Source organism: Schistocerca piceifrons, chromosome 4, assembly GCF_021461385.2.
Source record: "Schistocerca piceifrons isolate TAMUIC-IGC-003096 chromosome 4, iqSchPice1.1, whole genome shotgun sequence".
Lineage (NCBI taxonomy): Eukaryota > Metazoa > Arthropoda > Insecta > Orthoptera > Acrididae > Schistocerca > Schistocerca piceifrons.
Window position 1 is genome coordinate 33,739,317 of NC_060141.1, and position 18,959 is coordinate 33,758,275.

At 36.7% G+C, this 18,959-nt stretch overlaps 1 protein-coding gene across 1 annotated transcript in view; it reads right to left on the minus strand.

Moving 5' to 3' along the window:
* Positions 1 to 18,959, minus strand: part of LOC124794644 (autophagy-related protein 2 homolog A) — a 496,478-nt gene that overhangs the window by 178,086 nt on the left and 299,433 nt on the right. Inside the window, exons 24-28 of the mRNA XM_047258162.1 lie at positions 13,632 to 14,218; positions 13,378 to 13,550; positions 9,753 to 10,009; positions 9,560 to 9,677; positions 3,328 to 3,450 (exon numbers count right to left, since the gene is read on the minus strand). Of these exons, the coding sequence (XP_047114118.1) occupies positions 3,328 to 3,450; positions 9,560 to 9,677; positions 9,753 to 10,009; positions 13,378 to 13,550; positions 13,632 to 14,218 (1,258 nt within the window). The remainder of the gene's footprint in view (positions 1 to 3,327; positions 3,451 to 9,559; positions 9,678 to 9,752; positions 10,010 to 13,377; positions 13,551 to 13,631; positions 14,219 to 18,959) is intronic.

Here is an 18,959-nt window from a genome sequence, read left to right on the forward strand (position 1 = left end):
AAATTCTAAATGTTAAAATAACAATGGGTAACTTTTGAGCACCAATGATAGAAAAATAATGGCTGAAGTAAATAAATAATAAATGAGATCCACAAAAAGGATTAGTAACAGTAAAATACAGATACTTCGCAGTAATAGAAGTAATTGAAGCCAAAAATTTCTAAAATCTGAAACCATAAATTCTGCATAAATAAATAATTTTCAGCTGGACGCAAGATTGTCTGTAAGTAAGACGGGGTATTAAAATGGAGCAACTAGAGGCAAGCCAAAGTGTTTTGATAATAATTAAAGGAATATGGGTGGAAGTGGTGTGAGGATCACACCAACAATACATGTAAATAATGAGATCAGTGGGCTGACAAAGAAAAAGGCAGAAAGAAGTGTCGAAATACATGAAAATACGCAGAAATAGGAGTAATGAAGTCAGTAGGTTAACATAAATGGTAAAATAATGGAACATTTGGGAGGAATTCCATCATGTTGCATAAAAAGGTAGAGAAATGCATAATCTTGCTTAAGGCAGATAGTCATTTAACAGATAAATATTAACACATACAGACAACAATATAGATAAAGAAATGTGTTAAGAAACAAAGATTGTAGAGTATTGGTATAGTATAACATAACAGCTTTTTAACTGTGTGTAACAAAGCAAAGTGGCTGCTCTTGAACAAATGACTACTTTAGCATACTAATCCCTATGATAATAGAGCCACATGAAGACAGAACTTACAAAGGTTACTCAATTTTATAAGTAAAGCAACATCTAGTGTAATGAAATAAATTGCAGACTAGCCCAAAATGTGACTATCTAAAAACCTATGCTGACTTTCAGAGCATAAGAGCTATGGTTTACATATAAAAAAATTTGCAACAGTTTGTGATTAAAGCTTAATAATGAAGTACAGATTTTCTGAAGTAACTTATTGTCAATAATCATTTCGCAAAAGTTAATAACAATTTTCCAAATAGTAAAATTTTAAAAATAAAAATTTTCTGCTAACTTCTAAATTGTTTATTTAAATTCCAGAAGGATACTAGAACACAGAACGTATTTTATCCTCCCTTAGATGCAAGTTGAGAACAGAAGCTTAGGCTATGTTACCTGTTTCTCAGGGACATGGAGGCACCATGAAAGGCAGCCTACAAACTGTCTTGGAGAACGAACCGAGAAGGACACATACAACAGTGACTCTCCCCCTTTCCCTTTTGGAAATAGAGTATTATGGAGAATGCCATACATAAAAATTTACCATCCTCTACCTTAAATGTTTTATTGAAAGCGGTGCAAAAGGACACACACAACAGTGCTTATGGTTGTATTTAATGAGAGTACTGAAAAGCATTTTTCTATATATGGTTACTTTTGTGGGTGTAATATTAAAGAAAATTTCGCAAAAACCAGTTTCATTTAAAAGGTGTCAGCAAAAAGGTCAGCTATAGTAACATCACTTGTTTCTAATGTTAAATTTTGTTCAAAAATAATTCTTTTCACACTAAGAAATAGGGGGTGATGTGGCAAAACAGGTGCTGCATGACTGTGAGAGATACAGTGGTTTGTGAGTGTGGTGTGACTTACTCCAATTCACTACTACTTGCACCACATCATCATACTGCGTGTGCGTAGCATCAAAATATTGCAAGATAATCTAGGAGTGAAATTAAAAATTAAAATAGCTTTTTCCAGCTTTGTCAGTGTATGCTTCAGTATATTAATGTTAACACAGTGAAGTCTGAGAACAATCTCATGAATATGTTTTTCTGAATATATTATTCAAAAAAATGTGTGGCACTAAATAATGAAGTTAGAAAGTTCAAAATTGTTCAGAATGTGCAAATGTATGTCCTGATTAAAAGTTGCACGATTGGAGCAACATTTTGGTCAAAATCGGCATTTTTAAAAAAAACAGAAGGTGCTAAATATTCGACTCAGAAATGTGAAATTTCATATGTAGCCTCAGTTTGATACAAAAACATTAACTATGTGACTCCATTATTATTCGCTTAAAACTAAATTTGGAACAAAAATGTCCCTATTCTTATCAGATTAAGGATAATTTGTATTTGTTAATAGAAAGTTCTAATTACTGCACTTGATAGTATTCATTAAATAATGTAGCTGTACGAAGTTTCAAGTCTTCAATGTAAATAACAATCATTACAAGCAATCTCAAAAGAGGCAGTTCTGAGGTCATGTTCTCCTGTAGGTTCTGTTCTAAAAATTCTAGCAGTCAAAGTTTAAATGCAGTCGAGCTAAAACTTTTTTTAGTAACTAAAGCAAACTTAACCCCATTCATATAAAATTAAGAAAGTTGTAAACTATTAAATGTCAGAGACATTAATTAATACATGTCCTAGAAAGCGGCCATTTAGATGCTCCTGCCTGTGCCTAGAGTGGTTGGCAGCAGATGTTCTGTGCCGCAAACCACTGGGCAAATATACAAACATGACCAGAGAGGCAGTGAGAAGACACTCACACTGAGATATCAATCTGTCTGAATCAGTCAAACACTTGCGAGTGCTGTGCCTTGGATGATGTCACAGCTGGATAGCTACCAAAAGCAATTTTGGTAAAAATAGGAAGTGAACTCACAAAGATTGTACACCATCCTGGATTGCTTAGTTTTCATGAAAGTAACTGCTCCTGTGCTGCCCGTTAATGTTGACAAAACCCCATGGCAAGTGCCAAGATTATTTTCCACTTTTAAGGTGAGAAATTAACTTTTGGTGATTAGAAGTCAGGGTGATAGACCATTTTACCTGGAACTTACTGTAGAGGTCACCTCTGAACTGCTAACAGCGCTGTTTCCAATAGTGACATTTATCATTATTATTATTACTATTATTATTATTATTATTATTATTATTATTATTGAGACATTACTATATATTTTGTGTGTAAACTTTTACTGAATATATCTATCACTTAAAACTCTAAACTATTATTTACAGTGATAGTGTCCTGGTCCTGCTGAGTAAACAGCAAGTAGGAACATTTTATTTCTGTGTGTACAAAGATTAATGTGGACTTGCAGACTGGAAATTATGGTCAGTATGTTCTCCATCACTTTCTGGCTGAGTGCAAAATATAGTTTTCAGGCACCTGATGATGGCAAATCTAATTAACCTGCTGTCCAACAAGTGACACATGAAAAGTAACCTCAAAGTAGTTAAGGTTCTAAATTAGTGAACCACATATAAAAAGAGTGACTTTGGTATCTAATTTAGTCAATGATTCCACAAATACTTGAGTATCTTTATCTTCCCATTTTGAATCTGAGATGAAACAAAACTTAAAACTTCACAACAGTTTGCATATACAGACACCTTGTTTAGCTGGAGCTCCATCAGGACATCATGGCGTCGACCTGGTCCACCACGTGTCTGCCAGGTCATATGTGGACTAGATTTAGGGCTACCAAGAACTGGAGTTTTGCTGATGAACTTCACCTGAAAAAATAAAAAGGTTGTTTGGTGTAAGTAGTGAAGTCTATGCAAAAGATAACCTACACACATTTCCAAAAGATGCACTGCCTTGCATTTAAGGTGTAAGAGACTGAAGACATGAATATCATATGTGACAGCTAGTGCCTCCTCATCACTGTTAGAATCATTACTTAATGACAGTTATGATGCTTTTTCCCTGCAACTGCATGGTTAGGTCTACAAAAATATTTCTTTTTGCACATAAGGTAACAGAAATTGAAGGACATTGTCTGTAAGCTGTTTGTAGTTCATAGGTGTATGGTCTTAGCATCAAGAGCAAGAAATGCAGGTAATTTACAGAGATTAAAACACACACACACACACACACACACACACACACACACACACACACACACACACAGAGAGAGAGAGAGAGAGAGAGAGAGAGAGAGAGAATGAAGAATTTAGTCAGCAAGTGTTTCTTGTCAATTATGTTCTTGGGAATCAACAAATTCTGGAGGACCATTACTTTATAATTATGGAAGAGTAAGTGATTCTGAGACTGTGGGAAGAAAGAAACATCTGGAACACCCATGTTTAGAAGCAGGTGTAAGCTACAAGTTTACGTCAGAAAGGAAAAGATTGTAAAACAGCCAATAGCATCTTACTAATAGCTATTACTTATGACATAGGAATGTGAAAGACAGTCGAGAGCTATTTTGGCAATAACTATCACCCAATTAGTGTTTTTAGTTAAGTGGATGCACACCCACATGTTGGAGCCAAGTCCCAAGCTTCAAAGGTTAGTTATCATTATGTTGAATAGTGCAATAGCTAACATCTACTTGTTGACAGACCCAAATGCCTTCAGCCTTCAATGATGTTAAAGTGGCAGTAACTGGTTTGTCTGATCATAGTGGTTGAAGTTTACACCCCCCCCCCCCCTCCCCCCCCCCCCCCCCCCACACACACACAAACACACACATATACAAAATGTACGATTCAATGTTTAGAGAAGTCTTATCAAAAGAATATGAAGGAGCACTTTACCAAATAAGCCTATAAGACGAAAAACTTCTTCAGCACTTTCAGTCCTGTTTTCCTGTTATCAAGAGTTAAAATACTATTATACCACTATCAGAGACACAGATACTGTCAAGAGCGCCCCAGAGAAGTGTGACAGAACTAATCTTGTTCTCTATACACACAAATGATCTGACTAATAGGGTCAGCAGCAATCTGCAAGTTTTTGCTGATGATGCTATAGTAAAAGGGAATGTATCATCATTGAGTGACTGCAGAAGGATAGAGGATGTCTCATACAGAATTTCTATTTGGTGTGATGGACAACAGCTTGCTCTAAATGTGGAAAATGTAAGTTAAGGCAGATTGGTAGGAAAAAGAATTCTGTTATATTTAATACAGAATTAGTGGTGTGCTGCTGACAGTCACATCAAAGTAAATATCTATGATGAAGATTGCAAAGTGATATGAAGCGGCATGAGCAAGTAGATATGGTAGTGAAGGGAGGGTGAATGGTTGATTTCAGTTTATTAGGAGAATTTTAGAATAGTATAGTTGCACTACAAAGGGAAATATGTACAGAACACTAATGTGACTCATTCGTGAGTACTGCTCGAGTGTTTGGTACACCCATCATGTCAGATTAAATGAAGACATTGAAGCAATTTAGAGGCGTGCTGCTAGATTTGTTACCAGTAAGTTCAATTCACAAATGAATATTATGCAGATGCTTCGTAAACTCAAATGACAATCTCTGGAAGGAAGATAACATTCTTTTCATGAACACTGTCTACAACATCTCGAGAACAGGTATTTGTGGCTCACTATAGAATGATTATTCTCTCACCAATGTACATATAGTGTAAGGACCATGAAGACAAGGTAAGAGAAATTAGGGATCGTACAGACACATAAAGACAGCCACCTTTAAGCCTACATGGGATAAATATCAACCTCTCTCCTTCACCAAGAGTCTATGAGTAACAATAGATGAAAATCTAAATTGAACGGAACATGTAACAGTAATGTACAAAAAGGCATCAGCATCTCTCCATGCCCTACAAAACTAGAAAAAGATCTTCTCTCTTGGCCTGAAAAAGAAACTTAAACAAACACTTATACTTTCAATTATTGATTACAGGGATGTTATCCTTCAAGGACTTTTGCACGAAGCTCAAGGCACCTGCAACTGGTTACAAATGCCAGTGTTAATTATGTCTGTGATGTTCAACTCTTCGAGCACATTTCATCATCATATGTACAGCTACCCTGGCTACGTGCAGACAAGGGCGGAGTTTTCTATGCCCCCTGTCTTCTCTACTGTCTTATCAATGAACACTATCCCTCATATCTCTCCTCGACCTTAACACTCTTGTCTGAACAACACAGCATGAACACCTGGGCCCATCAGTGCAAAATATTTTCTGTAGCACTCCATCGTTCAGCTAGCTTCTCGAAGTCCCCAACAGCAGGAACCCAGCTCTGGAACAATCTCCAGCATTACATAGAGCACTGAACATCTCCACCTTCAGAGAACAGGTAGTCGTACATCTGCTAAAGTACCAATAAGATTATCATTGTTCCTGTATGCATTCATTACCCTTGTACATCCCTCTTTCCAAAACTGATTTTCCTCATCTGCCAGCATTCTTAGCTGATATAATCCCCCTTAATTTCCTTTTCCCAAAACTCACTATGTCAGTAAACATCTATTTTGTAGACCTATAAATCCTCCTTTTATCTGCCACTGTGATTATTGTTATTAATGTCATAATTATTGTCATTATTATTTCATTCTTTTCTCAGACGTTATGTCTGGTCAAAAATGTAAAGTAACGCGGACCTTGATCAAGCGTGACTTCCTTTTAACTGTACGGTATATGTTATATTGCATTTAGGAACTTTCGGGTAATTGAACATGTATCAATAATTACGGATTTCTGTAGTTGTATATATAAGTTTGGATGTAGCTGTATTGCATTGATGTACTGGTGGATATTGTGTGGTATGACTCCTGTAGTTGACAGTATAATTGGTATAATGTCAACTTTATCCTGATGCCACATGTTCTTGACTTCCTCAGCCAGTTGGATGTATTTTTCAATTTTTTCTCCTGTTTTCTTTTGTATATTTGTTGTATTGGGTATGGATATTTTGATTAGTTGTGTTAATTTCTTCTTTTTATTGGTGAGTATGATGTCAGGTTTGTTATGTGGTGGTGTTTTATCTGTTATAACAGTTCTGTTCCAGTATAATTTGTATTCATCATTCTCCAGTACATTTTGTGGTGCATACTTGTATGTGGGAACGTGTTGTTTTATAAGTTTATGTTGTAAGGCAAGCTGTTGATGTATTATTTTTGCTACATTGTCATGTCTTCTGGGGTATTCTGTATTTGCTAGTATTGTACACCCGCTTGTGATGTGATCTACTGTTTCTATTTGTTGTTTGCAAAGTCTGCATTTATCTGTCGTGGTATTGGGATCTTTAATAATATGCTTACTGTAATATCTGGTGTTAATTGTTTGATCCTGTACTGCAATCATAAATCCTTCCGTCTCACTGTATATATTGCCTTTTCTTAGCCATGTGTTGGATGCGTCTTGATCGATGTGTGGCTGTGTTAGATGATACGGGTGCTTGCCATGTAGTGTTTTCTTTTTCCAATTTACTTTCCTCATATCTGTTGATGTTATGTGATCTAAAGGGTTGTAGAAGTGGTTATGAAATTGCAGTGGTGTAGCCGATGTATTTATATGAGTGATTGCTTTGTGTATTTTGCTAGTTTCTGCTCGTTCTAGAAAGAATTTTCTTAAATTGTCTACCTCTCCATAGTGTAGTTATAATAGAGGGAAACATTCCACGTAGGAAAAATATATCTAAAAACAAAGATGATGTGACTTACCAAATGAAAGTGCTGGCAGGTCGACAGACACACAAACAAACACAAACATACACACAAAATTCAAGCTTTCGCAACAAACTGTTGCCTTATCAGGAAAGAGGGAAGGAGAGGGAAAGACGAAAGGATGTGGGTTTTAAGGGAGAGGGTAAGGAGTCATTCCAATCCCAGGAGCGGAAAGACTTACCTTACCTAAGGTAAGTCTTTCCGCTCCCAGGATTGGAATGACTCCTTACCCTCTCCCTTAAAACCCACATCCTTTCGTCTTTCCCTCTCCTTCCCTCTTTCCTGATGAGGCAACAGTTTGTTGCGAAAGCTTGAATTTTGTGTGTATGTTTGTGTTTGTTTGTGTGTCTGTCGACCTGCCAGCACTTTCATTTGGTAAGTCACATCATCTTTGTTTTTAGATATATTTCTCCATAATGTAGGTTTGTTATGTCCATAAATCCCCTTCCTCCTTCCTTTCTGCTTAATGTGAATCTTTCAGTTGCTGAATGTATGTGATGTATTCTATATTTGTGGCATTATGATCGTGTAAGTGTATTGCGTGCTTCTAGGTCTGTGTTACTCCATTTCACTACTCCAAATGAGTAGGTCAACATTGGTATATTATTATTATTATTATTATTATTATTATTATTATTATTGAGTTAGTGCAATTTACTCACACCACCACCGCAGACACTCAAATCATGTTAATACTAGTTGTCATACTAAAATTATCGATAACTACGATATAATATATACTGTATGTGTGAAACCCTGGTCTGATCGAAGAGAGGGCCTCATGGTCCTACTTAGATCAGGTTAAATGGATAAATTTTTCCCTCACTCCGTTTTTGAGTGGGAGAGGAAAGGAAATGACTACAGCCAGATTTACAAACAGCCATTCCACACAGGTACAGGTATGTTAAGGGAATGTAGCATTGCTAATTCCCCTGTTTTCTGCTTTGGATTTAAAGAAACTGTACATCCTGTAAATTATATCTCTCACCCTGTTTATGTAGAATTTGGCACTTCCCACCATTATAAGCAATGATAGCTCACAACAAGTGGAATAAAAATTCTCTAAAGAACTCACAACAATCATATTTAGTGTTTAACTGCCTACAACATTCTCAGCAGTGTGCTTACTGGCTGCTGGACAATGTACAACATCAGGTGTGTAGAACAAGCCTAAATTAGACATCTTTCTTTCATGGTTGACAACTGTAAAGGTACAAGATACCCCCACCATCCACCATACAGAGGCTTTCAGAGTGTGTATGTAGCTGGAGACGTAGACCATCAATATTACAAAATTTTTCAAGGGCATTTGAGGTACATTAGCAGACCTTGTTTAAGCCATTCATAATCCATCCTCTTGAAAAATACCATCCTCAAGAAGATCAAAACTCTCACTCATGCTACTTGTTTATGTATCAACATTATTTTGCAATGTAGGAGAGGAAACAAACTTTTGTCCTCTCATGTTTTCTCTAGGCGATTCATTAATGGTGCAACTTCGGATTTACAGCCGAGCAGTCAACCCTATTTTATGCACCAAAATGTATAAAGTGGAATCAGCACCATGAAAGCATACCATTAATGAAATTTTTATTATGTGAACTGATGCAAGCTACACAACATATAAACAGGACTACTGCATGAGACCCCATGCATCCAAAGCAAAGCTCTTTTCAAAGTCGACTAAAATACTGAAATGAAATTGCAGAAAGTTCCTCTAAGATTAGCACATGAGCTACCGTCCTCACTTGAAAAGTTCTCAAATGAACTGATTATCCAAATCAGAGGAGCTATCAATACCATTCAGTATTAACTAAAACATCTCCTACATTTTTGATCTAATGCAACTAAACTGGGCAGTAATAAGAATAGATAAAATTAGATTCTAAAATTTTACATATGTGTGTAAACTGACTGAAAGCACAGTAAATGTTTGGTGTACATGAGTACATTGTATCTAAAAGACTTAAATGTTCATTAAATAAACATTCATCACCACCAAAACTTTAAGTTATGCCACGCAATTCATTTCTCCATGCAAAAGGAAGTCATTGGCGTACTGAATAATGATCACTAGCTGTATGCTACATATGAGGTACATAAAGTATCAGATGCAAAAAAGCAAAAACTACGGTATACAAAAATTAACCTAAAGCTACTTATTTACTTTGGATTAATGATGATATTGAAGAGTGAACTCACTTCTGTAGGACTGGCTTTTGAGAAAGAAACACCACTACCTGTGACTCCCAGTCGAATTTCACTTGGGGATCTAACTACGTGATGAGTGGTGAAAGGAGGTGAGGATGGGCAACTTTTGCTGTAACAGAAAAAGTTTTGTTTAATTAATATAGTTTTACCCCATGGACATATTTGTAATAAAGGCAAAACTCACCATTCTACCCTGTAATTTTCATCTATCTTGACTTGCTTCTTAGTGGTTTGTGAAGAATCAGGCACTGCAAAATCTTGTCCACCATACATATGCCATACAACACTCATTTCTCTTAGTGTATAGCGAAGAACAGCAGCAGGAAAATGTTTTGGTGCTTTCAGGAGATCAGTTTTTCCCAGTGGAACAGAGAAATGGTTGTCTATTATTCTCACTGGTTCTTGTATCAGCATTCTTACTTCTGGCAAACCATTACGAGGCTACAGAGAAATAAAAAAGAAAAACTTACAGTACCTTAGAGCTGAACAATATGAACATTAATTAAAAATATTTCCGAGCTACCATTTTATAAAGTGCAACAAATACATGATATTCTCATGTGCATGACAGCTTGGCCAGAAATAGACAAACAAGGACATGACTAAAGTGTTTGTCTTTCTTATGACTCACATACCTTTACCTTTTTAATGGATAAAGATCAGAAAAAGGGGGGGGGGGGAGGTATTTTTACAGCAAAGTATTGGTTGCTTCATTAACAATAGTGTGGGAACAACAAACAGATCCAGCAGTCACAATCTCGGAAAAAAAAGTGTGGAGTTCTACTCCCACAGAAATACAAAAATATCAGACAAAAAAGTAGTGTTAATATTTGTTGATTCTAAAAAGGCATATGATACTACAGACAGACACTATCTCCTCCAAACCCTGAAGAAATTTGCAGTAGATAGAAAAACTCTGGAAATAACTAAACAAACTTTTGTACACAGAGTAACTAAAGTTAAATACCTTGGAACAATTTTTAGTCCCTTCCAAATTGTATCAGAAGTCAGATAAGGGGATTGTTTGTCACCATTAGTATTCACCTGGGTGCTGGAAAAAGTTATACGAAGAAGAAAAACAATAAGTTAATAACAACATAAAGTTGGGTAGAGCGAATGACGCAATAAATTGTTTAGCCTTTGCAGATGATCTCGTAATAATAAATGGAACCTTGCAGAATGCAAAGAAAAACATCTGAAGGAACAAGTGAAAAGGCAGGTCCGCAAGTATCTTTTGAAAAGGCAGAGGAGTAATGAAAGTAACTCGCCAAGAATTTTAAAAACCAAGTATGGTAACATAAAGAAAAAATAGAACTCTAAATGTCTGAATGAAAATACAAATATAGTGCAAAATAAGCAGTTAATATTAGAACTGAGAAAATGAAAACAGCGTACATGAAAGTGAGAAATCTGCGCAATAATAATGGTTTTTCTTAAGACATTAAATATAGCATTATAATATAGTGGTAAAACCATAATTCCTATTTTTATATGGATGCAAAACGTCATTAGATGATTCAGAAAAGAAAGAAAGATGACTCTTGCAAAAAAAAGGTAGATCCAAATAAGAACAAAGACGCCAATTGCACCTTGAAACCAAATAAGGAAATATATACTCATTCTGCCCTAAAATAATGGCTAAGGTAAGGAAAAGGCATGTTACACTCTATGGGCACCTAGAGAGAATGGAGGAAGCCAGACTAACAAAGAGGATCCAACATTCTTCCAAAACAGAGAAAGAGACAAAGAAAATGGATGGAGGGACAAGGCAAAAATGGACTTAGAAGAAATGCAGACTGCACAGGAGACCTTACTCAATGGAGAGAAATTCAGACTAGAAATCCAGAAATTCAAAGGTTTTCATAAAGAAAAAAACAAACATAATATCAAGTGGAGTAAAATGATCAGATAAGAGGAAAAAATAAAAGAGTTTTTGATAATGATGAAGGAAAATAGTAATAAATAGTTATCCTGATGTGCTCCTTATGATGCCTTAAACAATTTTTTTTAATAATTCTTAAAACAAGCTACATAGATTTTCTTTTACATAAAAGAAAGAACAGATACAAAATCATAATGGAGAATTATGTTCATAAAGAGTAGGGGATAATTTGAGAGAGAGAGAGAGAGGAGTGTAAGGAAGAGGAATGTACAGAGTGAGAGGGAGAGCAAGAGCAGAGGAGTAGCTGCTTCCTTTCTCTAACTGGCAGTAGTTCAATGATGATTGACAATGATACCACAATTTGCAAAATTTGGGACCCACTCCTTGAATGTTCATGAATACTAAATATTTTTCCACATCAACACAGTGCATACTGTTGTTGTCCAGCAATCCTCTGCATAGCAACCAATGCTAGCCTCATATAGTTGCACTTGCTGGCCTGTCACTGATATAAAAAGGCGTCAGCGACACTTGTGTTGCTTAGCAATGTCATGATACCCAGCCAGCATAGAAGTGGCATCTGCTGTAATCAGTCAATGTCAGCTGTGTTCGCTAAATATATCGCTGACATCTTAAGGTCCCTAGATGCACTCCACATTGAAATGTTTCATGGGTTGTTTTCGTACTGGGGGTGATAAGAATGGGTGGTTGAAGCAGTCCAGTAGTCAATCTGCAGTTTTTGTATTTTACTGATTTTTCCAATTCTCTTATGTTTTCCGTCAGTTGCCGTACAATATCAAAGCTGCAACGGTTCTGCTACACAGCGCCCTTGAACTGTGAACCAGCTTCTCCCCCGTGGGGGATCCACAGAGTCAATGATGCTGATATAAACATTTTTCTTCTATCTAGTGGAATAACATAATCAGAGAAGTTGAGCTCGATGTATTTCCAATAACGTACATTCGTAACTTCTTCTAATGGATAGACTACATAGGTGTTAAAATCTGGCTAGATATTTGCATAAGTGCATCTTGCAAGAGACTCTGAACAATTTTTTTTACAGTAAAATCTGAACAATTGCCTTTTTGGTGATGATTTCTTTGAATTCTGATCTGCACAAATCATAAAAAACTTCCAAAAGTGAAGTGCCTGCTACTTACTAAATACCTTAACCCATGAACATCTTTTATCAGCCAATTGAGATCAAGGACGTAGAACATCTCGTTCTCTGAATGACATGTTATACCTCAATATCAGCATATGTAGTACCATCCTAGATACAAATGTTGAAGGAAAGTTCTTGAAGAATGTAAATAGTTTAGGATTAAAGTAGACCACTCAGCGAAATGCAGAAGCATTGAGTTGTTGATTGGCAGACACAAAAGAAAGAAAACTTGCTATCTTCCAGAGTTATCCTTTGATGAGTTAGAGTACAACGCTCGCGCACACACACACACACACACACACACACACACACACACACACACACACACACACACACACACACACACACACAGTCTCACACATATGTATACATATGCCTATGTCCTTACTTGATACGGCTAGACTACAGTCTAGCTAGCACCATGTAGGGGAATAGAAATGTGTGTGTTCACATATTTTACTCTGAAAGCTAGAAAGTGTCCTTTCTTTTGCATGTGTCTTGATGGACAAATTTCAACAACTCAACCTAGATACATATGTTTCACATACTACCAATCTAGATAGATAGAGTCCCTATGTATGTAGTGACTTTTGTGCCACCCTGTATGCTGTAGCTCTAATAAATCTCTTCCACAGGCACATAATTTTTAAATAATTTGAAAAGAAAGTCACATCAAGACAGAAAATAAATTACATAAACCACAGCTCCGTATTGTGTGTACAAAACTGAAGAAAAATGATATTTATTAACAATTACACTTACCAGGAATCCTGATCCAGCCTCTTTATCCAGAATACAGAATTCATCCTCCCAGTTGTCATCTTCCTCTTGAGATAGTTCTGAATCACCCGAGGGCTTTATGGGAATTGGTTGATTCTCATCAGGGAAAAAAAAGACCTCCACATCTTTTTTGTTTCTCTGAGAACGTGGTGATCCTTCATAAAAGCAAGCAAGTCAGGTGAGTTAAAACAGCCACAATATCAGAGACAACCTACATACAAGAAAAGTCTACGTACTTGACTTAAGCCCAGTATCAGGAGACAGTGTTTCCCTCATTGCTTCTTCCATCATGTTATGCACATGAGCCACTTGTGATTTAGACAAGGTGTCTGATCCAGGTTCTTGCCTCGTAGTTGTTAAATCTCCAGTGTTTATTAGTACTTGATCAGCATTACTATGATTCTGCACACTGATGCTTTCAGGACCAGTCTCTACATCAGTTTCAGTTCCAATTGGTCTCAGATCACCATCTGATGCAAAGTATGTAAGGAGCTCAGCCAATGCCTTGGCTGTATCAGCACATGTGTGTATGTGTAGCATATTGTTGGAAGCACGGAGATCGATACGAGGACCACCTGATCCTTTGTCACTCAGGCGCAAAGACAATTCAAATAGTCCCATATCAAGGACACAGACATAATCATTACGCAAATCCACTGGACTATTTTGCTGCTGCTGATTCAAACTGGTCTTATTAGATATATAAAGTGCCGAATCTTCAGCAATGAAACGTAAGGTTGATGTGCTAGTCTGTGCTGCTATGTTGCTTGAAATGCTGAAGCTACCAACTGTGATCATTGACTTAAGTGGTAGATACAGTGGTCTGTAAAAGAGGAAATATCTAATTGTTTACAGCTGTTATGCTTTGTACTACAGAAGGTAGTAAAACCAATTTTTCACAGTCTTAACAAACTGCATCGAAGAAAAAGAATTTCACAGAACTGTGATGGATATTGATTCATCTGACATGTTAGACTCTTAGAAACTATTTATTACTAAAAGGTGTTCCAATTTGTATTGGAAAACAAAATCTTTTGTCTTGTTAAAATGATAGTTATAAATATTTGCTACAGCGTTTGAATCAGAGAAATGCGTATTTTATAGCTTTGAAATAATTCCTTCTGCCTTCAGTTTCCTGTATCTACTTGAGAGCTGATGAAATTCCATGTGGTCAACATTTTATTTTGTGATTTGGAGATATATTCATACAGGGTGATTCAAAAAGAATACGACAACTTTAAAAATGTGTATTTAATGAAAGAAACATAATATAACCTTCTGTTATACATCATTACAAAGAGTATTTAAAAAGGTTTTTTTTTTCACTCAAAAACAAGTTCAGAGATGTTCAATATGGCCCCCTCCAGACACTCGAGCAATATCAACCCGATGCTCCAACTCGTTCCACACTCTCTGTAGCATATCAGGCGTAACAGTTTGGATAGCTGCTGTTATTTCTCGTTTCAAATCATCAATGGTGGCTGGGAGAGGTGGCCAAAACACCATATCCTTAACATACCCCCATAAGAAAAAATCACAGGGGGTAAGATCAGGGCTTCTTGGAGGCCAGTGATTAAGTGCTCTGTCACGGGCTGCCTGGCGGCCGATCCATCGCCTCGGGTAGTTGACGTTCAGGAAGTTATGGACAGATAAGTGCCAATGTGGTGGCGCTCCATCCTGCTGAAATACGAATTGTTGTGCTTCTTGTTCGAGCTGAGGGAACAGCCAATTCTCTAACATCTCCAGAGAGTGTGGAACGAGTTGGAGTATCGGGTTGATATTGCTCGAGTGTCTGGAGGGGGCCATATTGAACATATCTGAACTTGTTTTTGAGTGAAAAAAAACCTTTTTAAATACTCTTTGTAATGATGTATAACAGAAGGTTATATTATGTTTCTTTCATTAAATACACATTTTTAAAGTTGTGGTATTCTTTTTGAATCACCCTGTATTTTCCCATTTACACTCCATTTTTAATTGCTTTGCAGTAGATCTTATTACACTTATCTGATACAATTTTGGATTTCTTCTGACACATGCCAGTTGTAAGTCAACTTTTAATTCTGGTTGTTTTTAAACTTGGAACACTTTGTTAAAATAATAACGAAATATTTCAAGCATGGAACTGACATGCTATTTGCATCTGACTCATTAAACATTTAATGCCATGGATACCATATTAACAGTAAGTAGAAGTTTGCAAAATTAACTTTACTGAAGTCCTTTCAATAATTCACTCTCATATCCCCCTCCCCCTCCCACTGTTTTTTTACATTGTTTCTTTGATAATAATAAAGTTTCACAATTGCTACAGCCCTTATTGAACACCTTAGCACTAACCAGAGAGTAATCTTCCTTTGAAAATATGACCTAATTTTAATATCGCAAGTAATTCTTGTTTGTGTGTTTGCTGCAGGCACTGCACAAAAATTCTCTGTCATGTATAGTAATTCATTTCTGCAATTACAGGGTTTTAAAGAAATCAGTGTTACATTCACATCACACAATTTTCTTTACTGCTGATTGTGATGTACTTAATTCCTCAAATTTGAACACGAAACTTTTCAAAGTTTCCATAATGTGAACTGCATAAATTCACAACTACTAGATGCCTAAAAATTAAGTTCAACTGATATCAAATTTCAAGGTCCTCAACAATTTATACTTGAAATTTTGCTTTGTAAAGATAGTTCACTCTGTTTTTACAATAAGATATCCAGGGCAAGCTATTTAAGATGGCTAACTGATTTGCTCACATATTTTGTCATATTCAAATATAATTCATTTAAGAGTGGTTGATATGCATAAATTTTGCAGTGAATGCACACAAGAGAAAATTTGACAACTTACACTGTGTATTAACAAATAACTCATATGGTTTAAAATTAAGTTGGATGCCTAATCTTCTAATATATAAATAAAAAACTGCAGTGTGATCATTTTGATTTAAGAACAGACAGAGAAAATTGGTGAACTTCAAGCATAGTTACATGAAGCTAGATAAGACTTGCTGAGGTCAAGAGAGAAGTGACAGAAAGAAGCTGATTGGGAATTGGCAGTTAGCAGTAGAGGCTGGAAGAAATCACACACAGTCAGAGTTTTTGCAGATATGTTGTTGTTCTTGTTGTTGTGGACTTCAGTCCTGAGACTGGTTTGATGCAGCTCTCCATGCTACTCTATCCTGTGCAAGCTTCATCATCTCCCAGTACCTACTGCAACCTACATCCTTCTAAATCTGCTTAGTGTATTCATCTCTTGGTCTCCCTCTACAATTTTTACCCTCCACGCTGCCCTCCAATAGTAAATTGGTGATCCCTCGATGCCTCAGAACATGTCCTACCAACTGATCCCTTCTTCTAGTCAAGTTGTGCCACAAACTTCTCTTCTCCCCAATCCTATTCAGTAGCTCCTCATTAGTTATGTGATCTACCCATGTAATCTTCAGCATTCATCTGTAGCACCACATTTTGAAAGCTTCTATTCTCTTCTTGTCTAAACTATTTATCGTCCACGTTTCACTTCCATACATGGATACACTCCATACAAATACTTTCAGAAACGACTTCCTGACACTTAAATCTATACTCGATGTTAACAAATTTCTCTTCTTCAGAAAGGCTTTCCTCGCCAATGCCAGTCTATATTTTATATCCTCTCTACTTCGACCATCATCAGTTATTTTGCTCCCCAAATAGCAAAACTCCTTTACTACTTTAAGTGTCTCATTTCCTAATCTAATTCCCTCAGCATCACCCGACTTAATTTGACTACATTCCATTATCCTTGTTTTGCTTCTGTTGATGTTCATCTTATATTCTCCCTTCAAGACATTGTCCATTCCGCTCAACTGCTCTTCCAAGTCCTTTGTTGTCTCTGACAGAATTACAATGTCATCGGCAAACCTCAAAGTTTTTATTTCTTCTCCATGGATTTTAATTCCTACTCCGAACTTTTCTTTTGTTTCCTTCACTGCTTGCTCAATATACAGATTGAATAACATCGGGGAGAGGCTACAACCCTATCTCACTCCCTTCCCAATCACTGCTTCCCTTTCATGTCCCTTGACTCTTATAACTGCCATCTGGTTTCTGTACAAATTGTAAATAGCCTTTCGCTCCCTGTATTTTACCCCTGCCACCTTCAGAATTTGAAAGAGAGTATTCCAGTCAACATTGTCAAAAGCTTTCTCAAAGTCCACAAATGCTAGAAAGCTAGGTTTGCCTTTTCTTAATCTAGCTTTTAAGATAAGTCGTAGGGTCAGTATTGCATCACGTGTTCCAATATTTTTACGGAATCCAAACTGATCTTCTCCAAGGTCTACTTCCACTAGTTTTTCCATTCGTCTGTAAAGAATTTGCATTAGTATTTTGCAGCAGTGACTTATTAAACTGATAGTTTGGTAATTTTCACATCTGTCAACACATGTTTTCTTTGGAATTGGAATTATTACATTCTTCTTGAAGTCTGAAGGTATTTCACCTGTCTCATACATCTTGCTCACGAGATGGTAGAGTTTTGTCAGGACTGGCTCTCCCAAGGCTGTCAGTAGTTCTAAGGGAATGTTGTCTATTCCCGGGGCCTTGTTTCGACTCAGGTCTTTCAGTGCTCTGTCAAACTCTTCACGCAGTATCGTATCTCCCATTTCATCTTCATCTACATCCTCTTCCATTTCCATAATATTGTCCTCAAGTACATCGCCCTTGTATAGACCCTCTTTATACTCCTTCCACCTTTCTGCTTTCCCTTCTTCACTTAGAACTGGGTTCCCATCTGAGCTCTTGATATTCATACAACTGGTTCTCTTTTCTCCAAAGGTCTCTTTAATTTTCCTGTAGGCAGTATCTATCTTGCCCCCAGTGAGATCAGCCTCTACATCCTTAGATTTGTCCTCTAGCCATGTCTGCTTAGCCATTTTGCACTTCCTGTCGATCTCATTTTTGAGACGTCTGTATTCCTTTTTGCCTGCTTCATTTACTGCATTTTTATATTTTCTCCTTTCGTCAATTAAGTTCAATATTTCTTCTGTTACCCAAGGAGTTCTACTAGCCCTAGTCTTTTTACCTACTTGATCCTCTGCTGCCTTCACTACTTCATCCCTCAAAGCTACCCATTCTTCTTCTACTGTACTTCTTTCCCCCTTTCCTGTCAATTGTTCCCTTATGCTCTCCCTGAAACTCTGTACAACCTCTGGTTTAGTCAGTTTATCCAGGTCCCATCTCCTTAAATTCCCACCTTTTTGCAGATTCTTCAGTTTTAATCTACAGTTCATAACTAATAGATTGTGGTCAGAGTCCACATCTGCCCCTGGAAATGTCTTACAATTTAAAACCTGGTTGCTAAATCTCTGTCTTACCATTATATAATCTATCTGAAATCTGTCAGTATCTCCAGGCTTCTTCCATGTATACAACCTTCTTTTATGATTCTTGAACCAAGTGTTAGTTATGATTAAGTTATGCTCTGGGCAAAATTCTACCAGGCGGCTTCCTCTTTCATTTCTTACCCCCAATCCATATCCACCTACTATGTTTGCTTCTCTCCTTTGTCCTACTACCGAATCCCAG